At 53.0% G+C, this 14521-nt stretch overlaps 1 protein-coding gene across 20 annotated transcripts in view; it reads left to right on the top strand.

Moving 5' to 3' along the window:
- CACNA1B (calcium voltage-gated channel subunit alpha1 B) overlaps positions 1-14521 on the top strand; it is a 251926-nt gene that overhangs the window by 187229 nt on the left and 50176 nt on the right. For 17 of the 20 annotated variants that reach the window (XR_012424018.1, XR_012424020.1, XR_012424019.1 and 14 more), the window contains 2 exons: positions 13231-13347; positions 13744-13809. Coding sequence is in view for 16 of the 20 variants with exons in the window: in XM_074015801.1 (XP_073871902.1) it covers positions 13231-13347; positions 13744-13809 (183 nt within the window). In the remaining 4 variants the exon portion in view is untranslated. The other 3 variants (XM_065530890.1, XM_074015805.1, XM_074015804.1) reach the window with 3 other exon arrangements.

Raw genomic sequence — 14521 nt, 5'->3', positions numbered from 1 at the left:
GTTTGAACCAGGGCTTCTAGATTTGCCAGACCTAAATTTGGGGAAGATGAGCACAAAGTTCCTACTGGGTTTCTGGAGCGATGGTGAGAGGGGCCACTTCTCCTTTCACCATTTCCTTGATCCGTGCATTTTACTGATTGGGCACCCAGTGCCATCGATTGGCCATTGGTTCCTCTTGAAATATGGCAGCCCAACCCCATGAATGTTTCACCAAGCTGGCATTTTGTCTCTGCCTTTAAGGTCAGGGCAGCATCTCCTGAGTGGTGTTGCGTTAGATGGTCCAGTGGACCCTGAGGTCACCTGGCTCACATGCATCCCCTGCGTGTGCTCCGAGCTGATGTTATATGAAATCCTGTGTTGGGAAATCTCTGACACCAGCCCTGAGATGCTAGCGCTGCCACAGTGCTGCACCAGGAAAGGCAAACCCACACCTGGGATGTGGGTGGATCCCGGTTGAGACAAATCACTGCCCTTTCCAGGAGAAGGAGGTCTGATACAGTCGGCTGACCACTAGGTGGCTGGTTGACAGCCACAAGGCATGGCACCAAATGGAGGCCCAGTGTTGCTGTCTGCTCACCCCAGGTAGATAATCGTCAGTGGTCATGGCTGGATCATCTGCTGAGAGGCTCTTGGCCATGATGGCCACCCTATCCAGAGGTCTGCTGTGTAGACACTGGGGCTGGTGAGGACAGAGGCTAGCTGATATCTGTTGGTCGACTTATCCCAATGCTTGGTTTTTAGCGCCCCATGGTGAGCATTGGTTCGCAAAACAAAGGCCGGTACCCCTTGCCTGTTCCCAAAGCCTGTCCGTCTGCCTCTCCCCTAGACCTTGTTCCCTCCAGAGTCCTGACCAGCCGTTTGTGCCTGCCTCGGACCCTGTTATCCTCAGCACAGGCTGCTTGTTTTCCACCACACACAGAGCTGACCAGGTACCCTGCCCAGGGCTCTGCTCCACCACTGTCTGTCAGGCTGTTCCCATGTGAGGCTGTAGTGAGGCCTGCACCAGTACACCAAGCAGCCCATCCACAAGCCAGGTCTGCGTTTCCCCCTAAGTTGTAGTGAATCCCTATGAAGTGATGGCGGGAATGAGGTGAGGACGTCATTGGTCAACAGAGGTGTATGTCATGGTGATGGCGGGAGTGAGGTGAGGACGTCATGGTCGACAGAGGTGTATGTCATGGTGATGGCGGGAGTGAGGTGAGGACATCATGGTCGACAGAGGTGCGTGTCATGGTGATGGCGGGAGTGAGGTGAGGACGTCATGGTCGACAGAGGTGCGTGTCATGGTGATGGCGGGAGTGAGGTGAGGACGTCATGGTCGACAGAGGTGCGTGTCATGGTGATGGCGGGAGTGAGGTGAGGACGTCATGGTCAACAGAGGTGTATGTCATGGTGATGGCGGGAGTGAGGTGAGGACGTCATGGTCGACAGAGGTGCGTGTCATGGTGATGGCGGGAGTGAGGTGAGGACGTCATTGGTCAACAGAGGTGCGTGTCATGGTGATGGCGGGAGTGAGGTGAGGACGTCATTGGTCAACAGAGGTGCGTGTCATGGTGATGGCAGGAGTGAGGTGAGGACGTCATTGGTCAACGGAGGTGTATGTCATGGTGATGGCGGGAGTGAGGTGAGGACGTCATGGTCGACAGAGGTGCGTGTCATGGTGATGGCGGGAGTGAGGTGAGGACGTCATTGGTCAACAGAGGTGCGTGTCATGGTGATGGCGGGAGTGGGGTGAGGACGTCATTGGTCAATGGAGGTGCATGTCATGGTGATGGCAGGAGTGAGGTGAGGACGTCATGGTCGACAGAGGTGCGTGTCGTGGTGATGGCGGAAGTGAGGTGAGGACATCATTGGTCAATGGAGGTGCATGTCATGGTGATGGCGGGAGTGAGGTGAGGACGTCATGGTCGACAGAGGTGCGTGTCATGGTGATGGCGGAAGTGAGGTGAGGACGTCATTGGTCAACAGAGGTGCATGTCATGGTGATGGCGGGAGTGGGGTGAGGACGTCATGGTCAACAGAGGTGCGTGTCATGGTGATGGCGGGAGTGAGGTGAGGACGTCATTGGTCAATGGAGGTGCATGTCATGGTGATGGCGGGAGTGAGGTGAGGACGTCATGGTCGACAGAGGTGCGTGTCATGGTGATGGCGGGAGTGAGGTGAGGACGTCATGGTCGACAGAGGTGCGTGTCATGGTGATGGCGGGAGTGAGGTGAGGACGGCATGGTCGACAGAGGTGCGTGTCATGGTGATGGCGGGAGTGAGGTGAGGACGTCATTGGTCAATGGAGATGCATGTCATGGGGAATTGGGCCACATGTTGGGTGCTGTGTCCTCTAGACATGCTTGGGTTTGGTCACAGAGGTCAGGAGCCCTTCCCTTGTTCACTGGGCCTGTGGTGGTCTGACAGCACACCACTATGGGGAGATGCTTTGGTGTCATAGACAGTGGTGTCTCTTGGTGACACACAGCTGCCACCAGGGCCAGGAGCTAGGTTGGGCCCTCTCGTTACGCTTCCGTTCTGTAGATGGCGTGGCCTGCTCCCAAATGCTAGGTGTCTGCACTGACTTATCTGTGGAGGCTTTCCCAGGACTTCACCCCGTGTCCTTACCTACCACATTACACATCAGGGACCCTGGGGGCTGCTGGGTTTTGTGGCCAAAGTGGCAGGGCCATTGCTGTCACGTCATGGGTCTGTTAGAGACCCCACTCATGCTCTGAAACCTCTCAAACGTGGCAGCGTTTTGAGTCACAGCAGTATTTCCTGAGTGGCTTATACCATCTCCAGAACGCAAAGCAGCCTACCTGCAATAGAAGTGTGAGGGGCAGTCACTAACTTGTCTTTTACCTTGGAGTCCTTGTCCTGGCATAGCCCAGACCACCGGGCCCCTAAAAACTTCACTGACATGGAAGGTCCATGAATCCTTATAAGATTTATCACGTCAGGGCATCTGATCTAAGTAATACAACGTCATCAATGTTGTGGACCAGTGTGGTGTTCTGAAGAATGTCTTGGTCAGGCATAGTGGCCCACACCTGTGATCTCAGGGCTTTGGGAGGCCAAGGCAGGAAGATCACTTGAGTCTAGGAGTTGGAGACCAGCCTAAGCAAGATGGCGAGACCCTGTCTCTTAAAAAAATGTAAAAAATTAGCCAGGCATGGTGACACACACCTGTAGTCCCAGCTACTCAGGAGGCTGAGGTGGGAGGATCGCCTGAGCCCAGGAAGTCAAGGCTGCAGTGAGCTGTGATCGCATCACTGCACTCCAGCCTGGGCCACAAAGTGAGTCCCTGTCTCTGAAAAATAAAAATAAGAATTCTAAATGATTAAGAGTCCCTTTGGACTGTGTTGTGACATAGGGTCAGACTGTGAATGTCTGCTGTGCATGCAAACTGCTTCTGACCCTGCCTAGCAGTGACTGCTGAAGAGTGTGCTCACCAGATTGGCACCTGTGTGCCAAGTCCCAGAGGCTGAGCAGTTCTGTTCTTTAAAGATATCGAATCTCCCACAGCACTGGGTACTGTGCTTGGGTTATTTGGGGAGTAGTCCACTGTGATCCATTGTGATCCAGTTTCCTTGCACGGTCCATACTGGTGAATTAAATGGGAATAAGGTGTAGACCAACCACCCCTTTGTCTTTTAATTATTCAAGGTGGCACTAACCTCTCCATTCCATACTGGATGCAGTGTTATAATTTACTCTTTTGGCTGGGGGGTGTCGGTGTTGAGGACTTTCCTATTGTTGTGTCGAATTCACATGTCGAGGGGCCAGTGTGGCGCATTCTGCCAGTTAGGACAAGGCAAATGAACACCAGCTTTGCCCGGGCACACGAGACCACTGAGAGACGGGCCTGGGCCAGGGATTCATTGGTGTCCTGGCCCCTGTGCACACTGACATGGAGCCACAATCTCATTTTAGTTCCTTGGCACCAGTGTTATCTTGGACCTCGTATCCCACAGCCTTCAAAACATCCAGGGATTCTTCTTTCTCCGGTGTGCAGTTTCTCAAGTAAACGAGCTAGATCTCCTTGGGGAGGGGCAGATGAATGACTGCTGTCTAGACTCCCTCTTGTGTTGCAGGATTCTTCTGCAAGGCGGCCCCGTCTCTCCTCTAAGCTATGGACCCTGGATCTGAAAACGGACTGGTTGAGAGACAGGGAGGGAGTGTGTTTGTCCACTGTGGTGGCTGATCCCAGCCTCTGCTCACCTACTTGGATTCCTTTGAGTTCCATATTTACGGACGTTCATCTCACCAAGCAGCATCCTTGTTGGCGCTGCCCCTCTGTCCTGCCCTAGGAGTGTCACGGCTGATTAGCTGCCACCGTGGACCTTTGCAGGTCAGGGCTTTCGGTTGCCATTGGGGCCTTGCCACCCACTGTAGTGGTTCCAGGCAGCCAGCTGTGGAAGGGAGCCAGCCTCGTGTGATTGTGGGCTGCCATGGAGCCTCTGCAGCTCCGGAGCCTTCTCTTCTGCCCAAAAGAATCCCTGCTCCATGACAGTGTCTCCTCCCATCAACCCTGGCCTGCAGGAGATAACCACCAGGGACCTTGTGCGTGATGCCAGTGCCCTGCTCCCAAAATGCTCTGAGAAGCTGGTTGGCTCATGGGCACTTAGATCGTACATGACAGGTTCTTTCTAGCGTGCCCACCTCTCTGAGCCTTCTGGTCCTGTGCTCAGCATCTGCCAAGGCCGTTCTGGCACCCCCCACCTCATTTAATGTGGGCCATGAGGTTTTCCAAGCTCCTGGGAGTCACCCCCGCAGCCTGTTAGCACCTGCTTCAGGTGCCCTTGCCAGGGCATTGGATCCTGAGTCATGGGAGAAAGCTCCCCTACATTAAAAATAGTTTTTTATCCAGCCTGTCTTCCACCCATCCTCATCCAGTCCCTCCCACCATGGTCCTCCCACACTCCTCCCGCACATACCCATTACATCACACAGCCCTTCACTGAGCAGCCTGGGTTTCACTCAGCAGGACCACGGCTTCCCCAGTCGGGCTGTGTGAAAACTCGAGTTGTGAGTCTAGTGGCCAGCGTGGGAAGTGAGGTGGATCTTGGGGAGAGTGAGCACCATTGTGGAAAGCATCCACCTCACTGAGACTCCTGCAGGTGTTCAGGCAAGACAAAGTGAGGTCCTCCAGCAGGGAGGGGACGCTCCTGCAGGCCCAGGCAGTCCCGGGGCATCTGAGAACTCTGTGTTGGGGGCACGCCCACACTGGTGTTCCTGCTCTGCATGTCCGGCCTGCCCTCCCTCTGCGGGTGCTGACGCTGGAGCATGAGAAACTTGTGGAGCCCTCTCCAGAGCCCTGGTCCTCCCTCGAGTCCCAGGCTGGTCAGCACAATCCACCACAGACCACATTTGTGTTATGCTTGGAGTTGCTAATTGACAACTTACACTTACAACTTTTTTTTTCCCCAGAGTAACTGGGGGCAGTTAGCTATGGTTCACCAGCTCTACCGTCCTTGCAGTGCCCATTCCTGACAGCCTGTGGATGCTAATGATGTCTTGCAGCATCATTATTGCACCCCTTTCAACCCTTTACAGATTTACCCAAGATGAAGGTTTCAGCAGTTTTAATGCTACAGCACACCGGGAGTTACTGTCACCTCACTTACCGCCCACCAGCAGAGGAGAATCTGGCCAGTGAGCCACTCCCCAAGGGCTCCATCCTTCCAAGTCAGCTTCCAAGGAACCACCTCTGGTGCCACCTGTCTTTGGATCAGAACCTGTGATCCAAATGTGATTTTTTAGGAAGTGTTTCCAGGAATAGTTGGTGAGGAGGGCGGCAGTTGGATAAGGAAGAGATCCAGTTTCAAGCAATTCCATGTAATTTGGGCTCCTTCCTTCAGGGGGACTCTGAGGGTGGGGTGGATGCCACATCAGAGCTGTCCCAGTGAGGGGCAGGAGAGTGCAGCCTGGGCTCCTCATGCAAAGCAGGTTCTGGCAGCCTGTGGGAATCCCACATCAAGAGACTCGAGTGGGCCGGGCACGCTGGCTCAAGCCTGTACTCCCAGAACTTTGGGAGGCTGAGGTGGGAGCATCGCTTGAGCCCCGGAGTTCGAGGCTGCCCTGAGTTATGATTGTACCATTGCACTCCAGTCTGGGCAACGGAGCAAAACTCTATCTCTAAAAAAAGAGAGAGAGAGAGAGAGAGAGAGAGAGAGAGAGAGAGAGGCGGGGAGGCAGGAGGAGAGGCAGAGGGAGAAGGAGAGACTGCCGCTGCTGGGTGTGAAAGTGCACTGGGAGCCGGTGTGGACAGAAGCAAAGTGATCACAGGGTCTGTGTGGCTGAAACACTAACGGTACCTTCTCACTTTTGAGGAAAGAAATTCCTGACTAAGTCATGGGTAAAAGATGAAATGATGGAAATTAGAAAATATAAACAACAGAAAAACAATGAAAATACTATATGTTAAAGCTCATGAGATAGCTGAAGCAGTACTTAGAAATTCACAACCTTAATGTTTATATTAGGAAAAGAAAACAATGTAAAAAATTAATGAGTTTAGCATCTAACTTTAAAAGTTAGAAAAAGAATAACAGAATAAGCTCAATAAAGTAGAAGAAAAGTCTAAGAATAGAAATTAAGAAAGTAGAAACCAAAGACTAGAGAGAATCAAAGTCTAAACTTGGTTCTTTAAAGACTTAAAAATTGACACACCTCTGGCAAGATTAATCAAAGAAAAATAAGAAGGCGAAATACATGATGTAAGGCAGAGAAAAGGGTCATGACGGCAGGTACAGGACAGATTAACGTGAATAAGGTGAAGGAGAATATTGTGAACAGTTTATTCCGGTACATTCGAAAACCGAGGTAAGTGAACACATTACTAGAAAAATGTAAATGACCGAATCTGACAAAAGAATAGAGAAAAACCCTAAATGGTTCTTTATTAAAGCATTAAAGAAGACGAGTCAATAAACAATCTTCCCATAAAGAAAACACCAGATTTTAGTGGTCTTACACATTAGGTTTCTACCTAAAATATAAGGAAGGATCATTCCACTCTTAAACGGATTTTTCTAGAGAACAGAAAAAGAGTGAACATTCTCTAACTAGGCTAGTATAATGTTGACATTAAATTTTTTTAAAAGAAGAGAAGGCCAGGTGCAGTGGCTCAGGCCTGTAATCCTAGCACTTTGGGAGGCCAAGGTGGGCAGATCACCTGAGGTCAGAAGTTCGAGACAAGCGTGGTTAACATGGTGAAGCCCCGTTTCCACTAAATATACAAAAATTAGCCAGGCGTGATGGTGCACCCCTGTAATTCTAGCTACTCGGGAGGCTGAGGCACAAGAATCTCTTGAACCCAGGAAGTGGAGGTCGCAGGGAGCCGAGATTGCACCACTGCACTCCAGCCTGGGCGACGGAGTAAGACTCTTTCAAAACATCTAAATAACCAGAACTCTGGCACTGCTGGTGGGCGTGCCAGCTGGCACAGCCTCTGGGAGGGCTCAGCAGCACCTCGAAAGTTGGACAGGTGCTTACCACTCAGTAACTGTACTCCTAGGCGTGTGTCCCAGAGGGCGTCTGCGCAGATGACCACCAGAGGTATCTTCACACCAGTGTTCCTGGCACCAGTGTTCTGCCAACCAGAGGCATCCGAGTGCCCGTCGGTAATAGAATGTACCAGTTGTTAGCGTTGCTAATGCAGTGAAGGGCCGCATAGCAGTGAAAATACACAAATGATGTGAAATTGAGCTCCCCACTGGAAACACAGCTTTGGGGGGTTTCTGTGTGTGCGCCCCTTTCCAGTGACATCAGTGTGGATGCTTCTCAGAAACAGTTTGCTGTCAGAACACAGGTGTGCGCAAGTCACAGAAGCCTGCGAACGGCCGGATCCCAGAACAAAGGCCAGGAACAGGCAAACAGAATGCATTTTCAGAGTTTATGGTAAAGCTGAAAAGACAAGCCGTGATTAACAAGAAGGAAGGGTAGTTGCTGCATCTGCAGAGGAGGCAGGGAGACCCAAGAAGGGCTTCAGAAGTGATGGTGATGTTCCGTTCGTAAAGCTGGGTGATGAATATGTACAGATACCTGGTTTTACTTTTCTTTAGAACATTTACGCGTAATCTTTTACGTGACATGCTTTGTGATTTAAAAAAGTTAATGATGTGAGTAATCCAAGCAAAAAAGCTGAAACCTGCCATTTAATCAGAAAAATCAGGGAAGTTTAGTCCCCCTAGCGCTGGTGTTGTGTTTCCCCATGGCTGCCTCCTCCCTGTGCGTCTCGCCCAGAAGCAGTTAGTCCCAGTGCGCTTTCCGAGAGGCACAGGTGGGCCACATTGCTGACTCCTGAGGCCTCCTCTTTGGAAACAGAAACCTTTATTCATCAAATAAAGTGATGGAAACATTGAGCTCCCAGCTGTAAGGACAGAGCTTGGTGGGGAGGGGTGGTTTCTGCATGTGCGGCTCCTTTCCAAGAGGGGCGAGGACTGCGGACTGCGGGCTGACATCAGAGATGTGCAGAGAGCCCCAGTGCCCAGCCGGGTTCTAGGGAAACCTCCCCACGCCCCAAAGAGGCCCTGGCGTAGGGCAGAGGCCTTGATACAAGGCAGATGCCTGCTGCAATGCAGGCAGCCAGAATAACCCACACTCCGTCCCTCAGCTGCGAGACAGTCGAGCCTGGGGCTGTTTGTGGTCGTTTCAGACCCTGGTTCAAGCAAGCCCTCCTTGGCAGCCCCTGCCAGCCCTGGACACCCAACCAGCAGGTGGCGGCCTGAGAGCTGCCGGTTGGAAAGCTCAGGTGTCCCCTGGCCGCCCTTGCTCCTGGAGCCCAGGTCGTCTCCTGTTCTGCCTGGAGGAGAAAAGATGAAGGGAAAGCCGTCGTGTGGACTGATGGTGCTTTGTTTTGTCTGTGTGTCTGTTTTTCATTTGGAGCCACTTCATATGTTTACTTTGTGAATGCACTTTTTTTTCTTAGGCAAAAATATGACTGTCAGTTCCCATCCCCAACTTAAAAATCAAAATAGAGTTTTAGCAAGGGCACCCAGAGAGAGGGCTCCAAGCAAGCATGAAACTGACATTGATTTCTTTGCCTGGAAATAAAAAAAAAATAAGTGTCTGTGAGTCATCTTTGGATTTGCATTACAAACAAGAATGCAAATGAATGCCACCTTGTCTGCATAACCTACAGACTTCAAAAATATGTTTTGATCTGATACATTTTAAGAAAAATATGCAGTTTACCAAAATCCTAAAATTTTGTAGTTAAGTAATCAGAGTTTGAGTTTTTGCTTGTGTTGATGACTCATTTTTCTCTTTTGTTTTCTGTTTTTGTTCTTGATTTACCTTAACCTACCTGCTGACTCACGCCATCCAACCAACATACAATGCGAAAACCCATGTCTCCGTCTGTATGTTGTGCACCTGCTGCTCACACCTCCCCAATTTGTAAATAATACGCAAATATCCATCCATGAAAACATCACATGTAGGAAACGGTTGGTTTCACAACTCTGAACGGTTCTTGCAAGTCCTTGATTTGCTTGCTCAGCTCCCCTCCTGCCCTCTGGTTCCTGGGACTCTAGCCCCCTGCCCTCTGGGCGTGTGGCTGGATGTGGTTGCACCCACTCACCTCTGGCCTGCTCCCTCCCTCAGCTCTGGGCGTCCAGCAGGGCTTCTGAGGGCCCTCCTGGCAGCGGTTTGATTCTGGGAACTGGCCTTGGGCGGGGCTTCCCTGAGACCTGCCCAAGGAGAGGGAGGTGGGGTTTCTGGAGTGGGTAAATGTCGAGGGCAGTTTTCCCTATTGGGACTGGCTCAGATTTGGGGAGGCTTTGCGGGACATGAGTTTGTCCCTGATCCCTGCGAGTCCATGGTTCCTGTTGCACAGCCATCTCCCACCTGCTGTGTCCCCATCGTGCCAGTCGAGAAGGCTCAGCTCTGCCCAGGTGGCCTCTGCAGAGTCCCCTGTAGCATCTGTCCTTCTTGGACTGACCTGCCTTGGGGTGGGCGGGGTCAGGCCGGGGGTTCAGGGCTCAGGGGCAGGGCTTAGAGTCTTTGTCTTCATGATTCAGAAGGGTTCTTGTAGGGCTGAGTAAAAGAAGGGGGCTCTGCCCCTAGAGGCAGTGGAGCCCAGGCTCCCCCATTCGCATGTCACTGAACTGTGTGTGTGCCTCGGTAAGCAAGCTCATGTGGAGTGCGGGTCCAACCGGAGCTTCCTGCTGGGTCTTCAGGAATTTTAGAGCCAAGATAGTTGGTAACCGACCAAACTTTAGCTGTGACTGTGGAAATTAATGTAAAGTAGAAGATATTTGAGAGTCACGTAGAAGTGAATGTTTGTGATACAGCGATTCACAGTTGCACGGAAGAGCTTGCGTTTTGAGAAAATACCATTTGATGCTGCAGAAACACCCAGGTGATGTCATCTGCATGCATCCAGCTCGTGCCAGTCAGGCCCCTGCTCAGTGTCACCGCCTCAGAGAGCCCTTCCCCACACTGTCTGTCCTGTCCTCCCTCTCCACCACAATCCACACCTGATGTGTTACTCATGCACGTGCACGTCGCTTTCCCGTCTTCAGTCGCCCGTCTCATTAGAACGACGACTGAATGGGAGCCACACAGCAGTTTTTCTGCACCTGCTGGGCCTTGTCCTCTGGCGTGGTACCTGGCCCACATCGTGGCCCACACATCTGGGTGGGGTGCCCAACCGACACTTGGGACAAGCCCTCACTTCCGTGTGACTCTGGCCAGAGGCTGTGGTGGTCTTGGATACAGGGTCAGTGGGTCACTGTCGTGGCATGGTGTCCCGCAGTGCTAAGTGCAATTTTAAATCCCTTTTCTCAAGTGCTCCCCACCTCCTGGACTGGGTATCCCCATGTTTCTACTTTGTGAATGAGAAAGGTGAGGATTGAAGGGTTAGGGACCATTGTCCCATGAAGGTGAGTCAGCCGCCATGTTGAGGGCACAATGATGTGCCTTTGGGGCACCACAGACCTTTTCCCTCTCAGGGGCAAGTAAGGGAGGGCCTGACCTTGAAGTAGGTGTGGCTGCAACAGAAGCCATGGACTCTGTGAGGACGGGGCAGGCTGTGTCCGGCTCCGAGGGGCTGGTCAGGAAGTCTGTGAGGATGGGGCAGGCTGTGTCCGCCTCTGACGGGCTGGTCATGGACTCTGTGAGGATGGGGCAGGCTGTGTCTGCCTCCGAGGGGCTGGCTGAGACCAGAGGTGATGGTGCAGGTGCACGGCATGGTGCTGCGTGTGCTTCTGTCCCTTGCTGTCCTGCATGCAGCTGGCATGGTGCCTGGCTTGCCACGCTGTGCTCGAACATCTGTGGCTGCCGTCACCGTCTGTCTTCATAGCTCTCCAGGGCGCCCATCTCCTGCCCCCAGCCTCTCCTGAGTACCCACGGGAGCCCCAAGAGAAGCCAGGAGGAAGAGGGGAATGTGGGTCTCCAGAAAAGCAGAAAGTGATGGTGGCTGAGGTTGGCATTCATGTGTTAAGTCATTTGGACAAACTTACTCTCCACGCACCTCTCACCTGCCCTGTTGTTTTCCAGTCCTTCCTTCGTATGTGGCAACCTTTATTTTCCCCAGTGTCTTCAGGAAATCTTGTCTGTGCCGCTGCCTGACCATGCTATGAACCAGTGGGTGCTGTGTTGCCCCAGTCACTGCCCCTCCAGACCCATTGAGCACATGGTTTCAGAGTGGGATCCTCCAGCCCCTGGCTCTGTTTCATCATCTTACATAAGGGTCTCCTGACACTGGAGACTGCGGCCCTCCACCCCTGCACCCATGTTTCTAAGATGGCTGGCTTCTCTGTGGGTCCTCGTGGCCCAGAGTTCTTGGCCATCTTGTCTACCACGGAGATTTTATTTCCCTGGCACAAGCAGGTTATAGAGCTACGGGTACACTTGTGATGCCCTCTGGGGTCACACCCTGAGGTCTGCTGCCGCCTTGCTGATTTGGATCATAGCCCGTCCTTGTGCCCACTGGCCATGGATATCATTCAAAACCAGTCCTGCTCCCACAGTTCCAGCATCCCGCCTGAGAGCCAGTCCCTCGAGTTGAGTCGTCAGCCATCCTGCCCCTGCGAGTGGAAGTGGCAGACCCAGGCAGAGGATCCTCTGAGTACGAGTCGAGCCACTGTCCCTCCAAGGAAGAGTGAGGCCCACCCCTCCAATGATGCCTCATTCCCACATAATGGTAGCCCTGGAGAGGCGGGACGCTCTGCCAGGCCCTCACCACCTCTGCGCCTGCACGTGCTCCTGCTGCTGCTGTCTCATTCGACATCTGTGTTCTCTTTATTTGATGACTGAATCTGACAACACAAACGTGTCTCTGAGCCTGAGCTGCTTGCATATTTTAAATGCTGCAGTGGCAGGAAGCTGCTCTCAGGCTGTGTGTGGGCACCTGACCTCTAGGTAGACAGGGCAGAAAGCCTCCTGGGTCCACAAGCATCCCCATCTGTGCATGGACGCCTCCCCAGAGCCTGCTTCCCTGAAAGGGATGTGCCAATACAGTAATTCAAGTGCCCTGAGACCATGTAGAGGCTTTACTCCCAGGTCATCTGTGGAGTCCCGGGTTTATCCATTTATCCTTGTGCTTGATTTTGAGCGCCTTGGATGAGGGAGCTACACTAGACAGCCTGGGTTCTCTAGAGCAGAGGCCTGTTTGACCGTGAATTGCAGAGGTGGCCTCCGTGGTGTGAGCAGCAGAACACCTGTACCTTCCATAACTTGTCTGCACACACCTGGAGCAGCCTCAGAGGAAGTGTTTGCCCCTCTGCCAGGTCCCAGCTGGGGTCCAGCAAGCAAGGGCTTTGCTGTCTGAGCCAGGAAGGAAAGGGCATGGCCATGAAGCCTGGGCGGGGCTCCCTTCAGGGGTGCTCGGTGGAGAAGCAGTCATGCCCAGCACGTGGTCAGCTTGGCCGTGTCCTGCGAGAGGCAGTCACTGCTGGGGGCCCAGCCACAGGTGATCTCCCAGCTCACCGGCCGCAGAGATGCCTGGGAGAACTTTTCTCTCTGTCGCTCACGGTGGGGGGTGGGGAGAGGCCTTAGAGCCAAGGAGGTTTTCTCTGATCTGCTGCATGAGAAGTGATTTGCAAGGACAAGCTTTACTTCTGGAAGATTTTCTGGTGGCCGATTGCTGCTTAGACTGTGAAGCAGACTTTTCATTTTAATCTTTTTAACCACTTTTCTTTGGGGCCACAGGGATGTGGGAAGAGGTTGTAGGGTGGCAGCAGCTTGCCTGCGCTTTCAGGCTTCTGAAGGTCAGAGAACAATTCCTCTTCTCTGCAGAACAATTTCATCAACCTCAGCTTCCTCCGCCTCTTCCGAGCTGCGCGGCTGATCAAGCTGCTTCGCCAGGGTTACACCATCCGCATCCTGCTGTGGACCTTTGTCCAGTCCTTCAAGGTGGGCCAGGCGGGGGGCCTCCGTGCTCTCTGTCCCCTTCCTCTGTCTTGCTTTCCCCGCCCCCACCACAGCGGCCCCTCCTTTGGGAGGCTGGGAGAGGGCACGGCACGCCGGTCTCGTGGTTGTATGCATTGTCCTGTTGTCATTTATAAAGACATTTTAAGTTACCCGTAGGTTCCCTTGGTCACGCTTACAAGAACCCTGAGGTGGGTTTCACGACTCTGTGTTAGAGATAAAGAAACCGGGGCATCACTTGGTGGAGGGGCTGGGTGGCCAGTGGGATGGAGCTGGAGTAGGCTGAGGTCTGTGTGACCTCAAAGGCCCAGCCACTGTAGCACGAGGCCTGGGCGTGGTGGCCGGGAGGCGTCTGTAGCTGACCGGCCCCTGTCTCCGCAGGCCCTGCCCTACGTGTGTCTGCTCATTGCCATGCTGTTCTTCATCTACGCCATCATCGGCATGCAGGTGGGTGCTCCCCTTCGGGACAGAGCGTGGTCCCAGCCTCCCGTCCACCGGAGCAGAGGGGCACTGATCATGATTGTTAAGTCATCGTCATAATCAGTTGATCCTTAGTGAACATTCTCTATGAGCCAGATCCTGCTTTGAGCACTTTATGAACTTATATAATCCTCTTTTCCTACTCTTTTTTTTTTTTTTTTTTTAATTTTGAGATAGAGTCTGGCTTTGTCACCCAGGCTGGAGTGCAGTGGTGTGATCTGGGCTCACTGCAAGCTCTGCCTCCCAGGTTCACGTGATTCTCCTGCCTCAGCCTCCCGAGTAGCTGGGATTACAGGCATGCGCCACCACGCCCGGTTGATTTTTGTATTTTTAGTAGAGACAGGGTTTCACCGTGTTGGCCAGGCTGGTATTGAACTCCTGACCTCAAGCGATCCACCTGCCTCGGCCTCCCAAAGTGCTGGGATACAGGCGTGAGCCACCGTGCCCGGCCTAAACTTACATAACCCTCAGAAAGACTGTTTTATGGAGGAGGACAGGAGGTGCCACAAGATGGGGCTGCTTGCCCAGGGCCATCCTGGTGTGGAGCAGCCCTGGCCCTCGGCCCATTGCCGCCTCTCCGGGTGGATGCACCTTGGTGTTCTGAGGGCCGCACGGGCTTCCGCTCAGTGATGGTAGGGTGTCAGGGCACAGGTCAGAATGGGTGCTGGCTGTGTGGTGG

Source organism: Macaca fascicularis, chromosome 15 (assembly GCF_037993035.2).
Source record: "Macaca fascicularis isolate 582-1 chromosome 15, T2T-MFA8v1.1".
NCBI lineage: Eukaryota > Metazoa > Chordata > Mammalia > Primates > Cercopithecidae > Macaca > Macaca fascicularis.
This window is presented reverse-complemented; position numbering and strand designations above follow the sequence as displayed.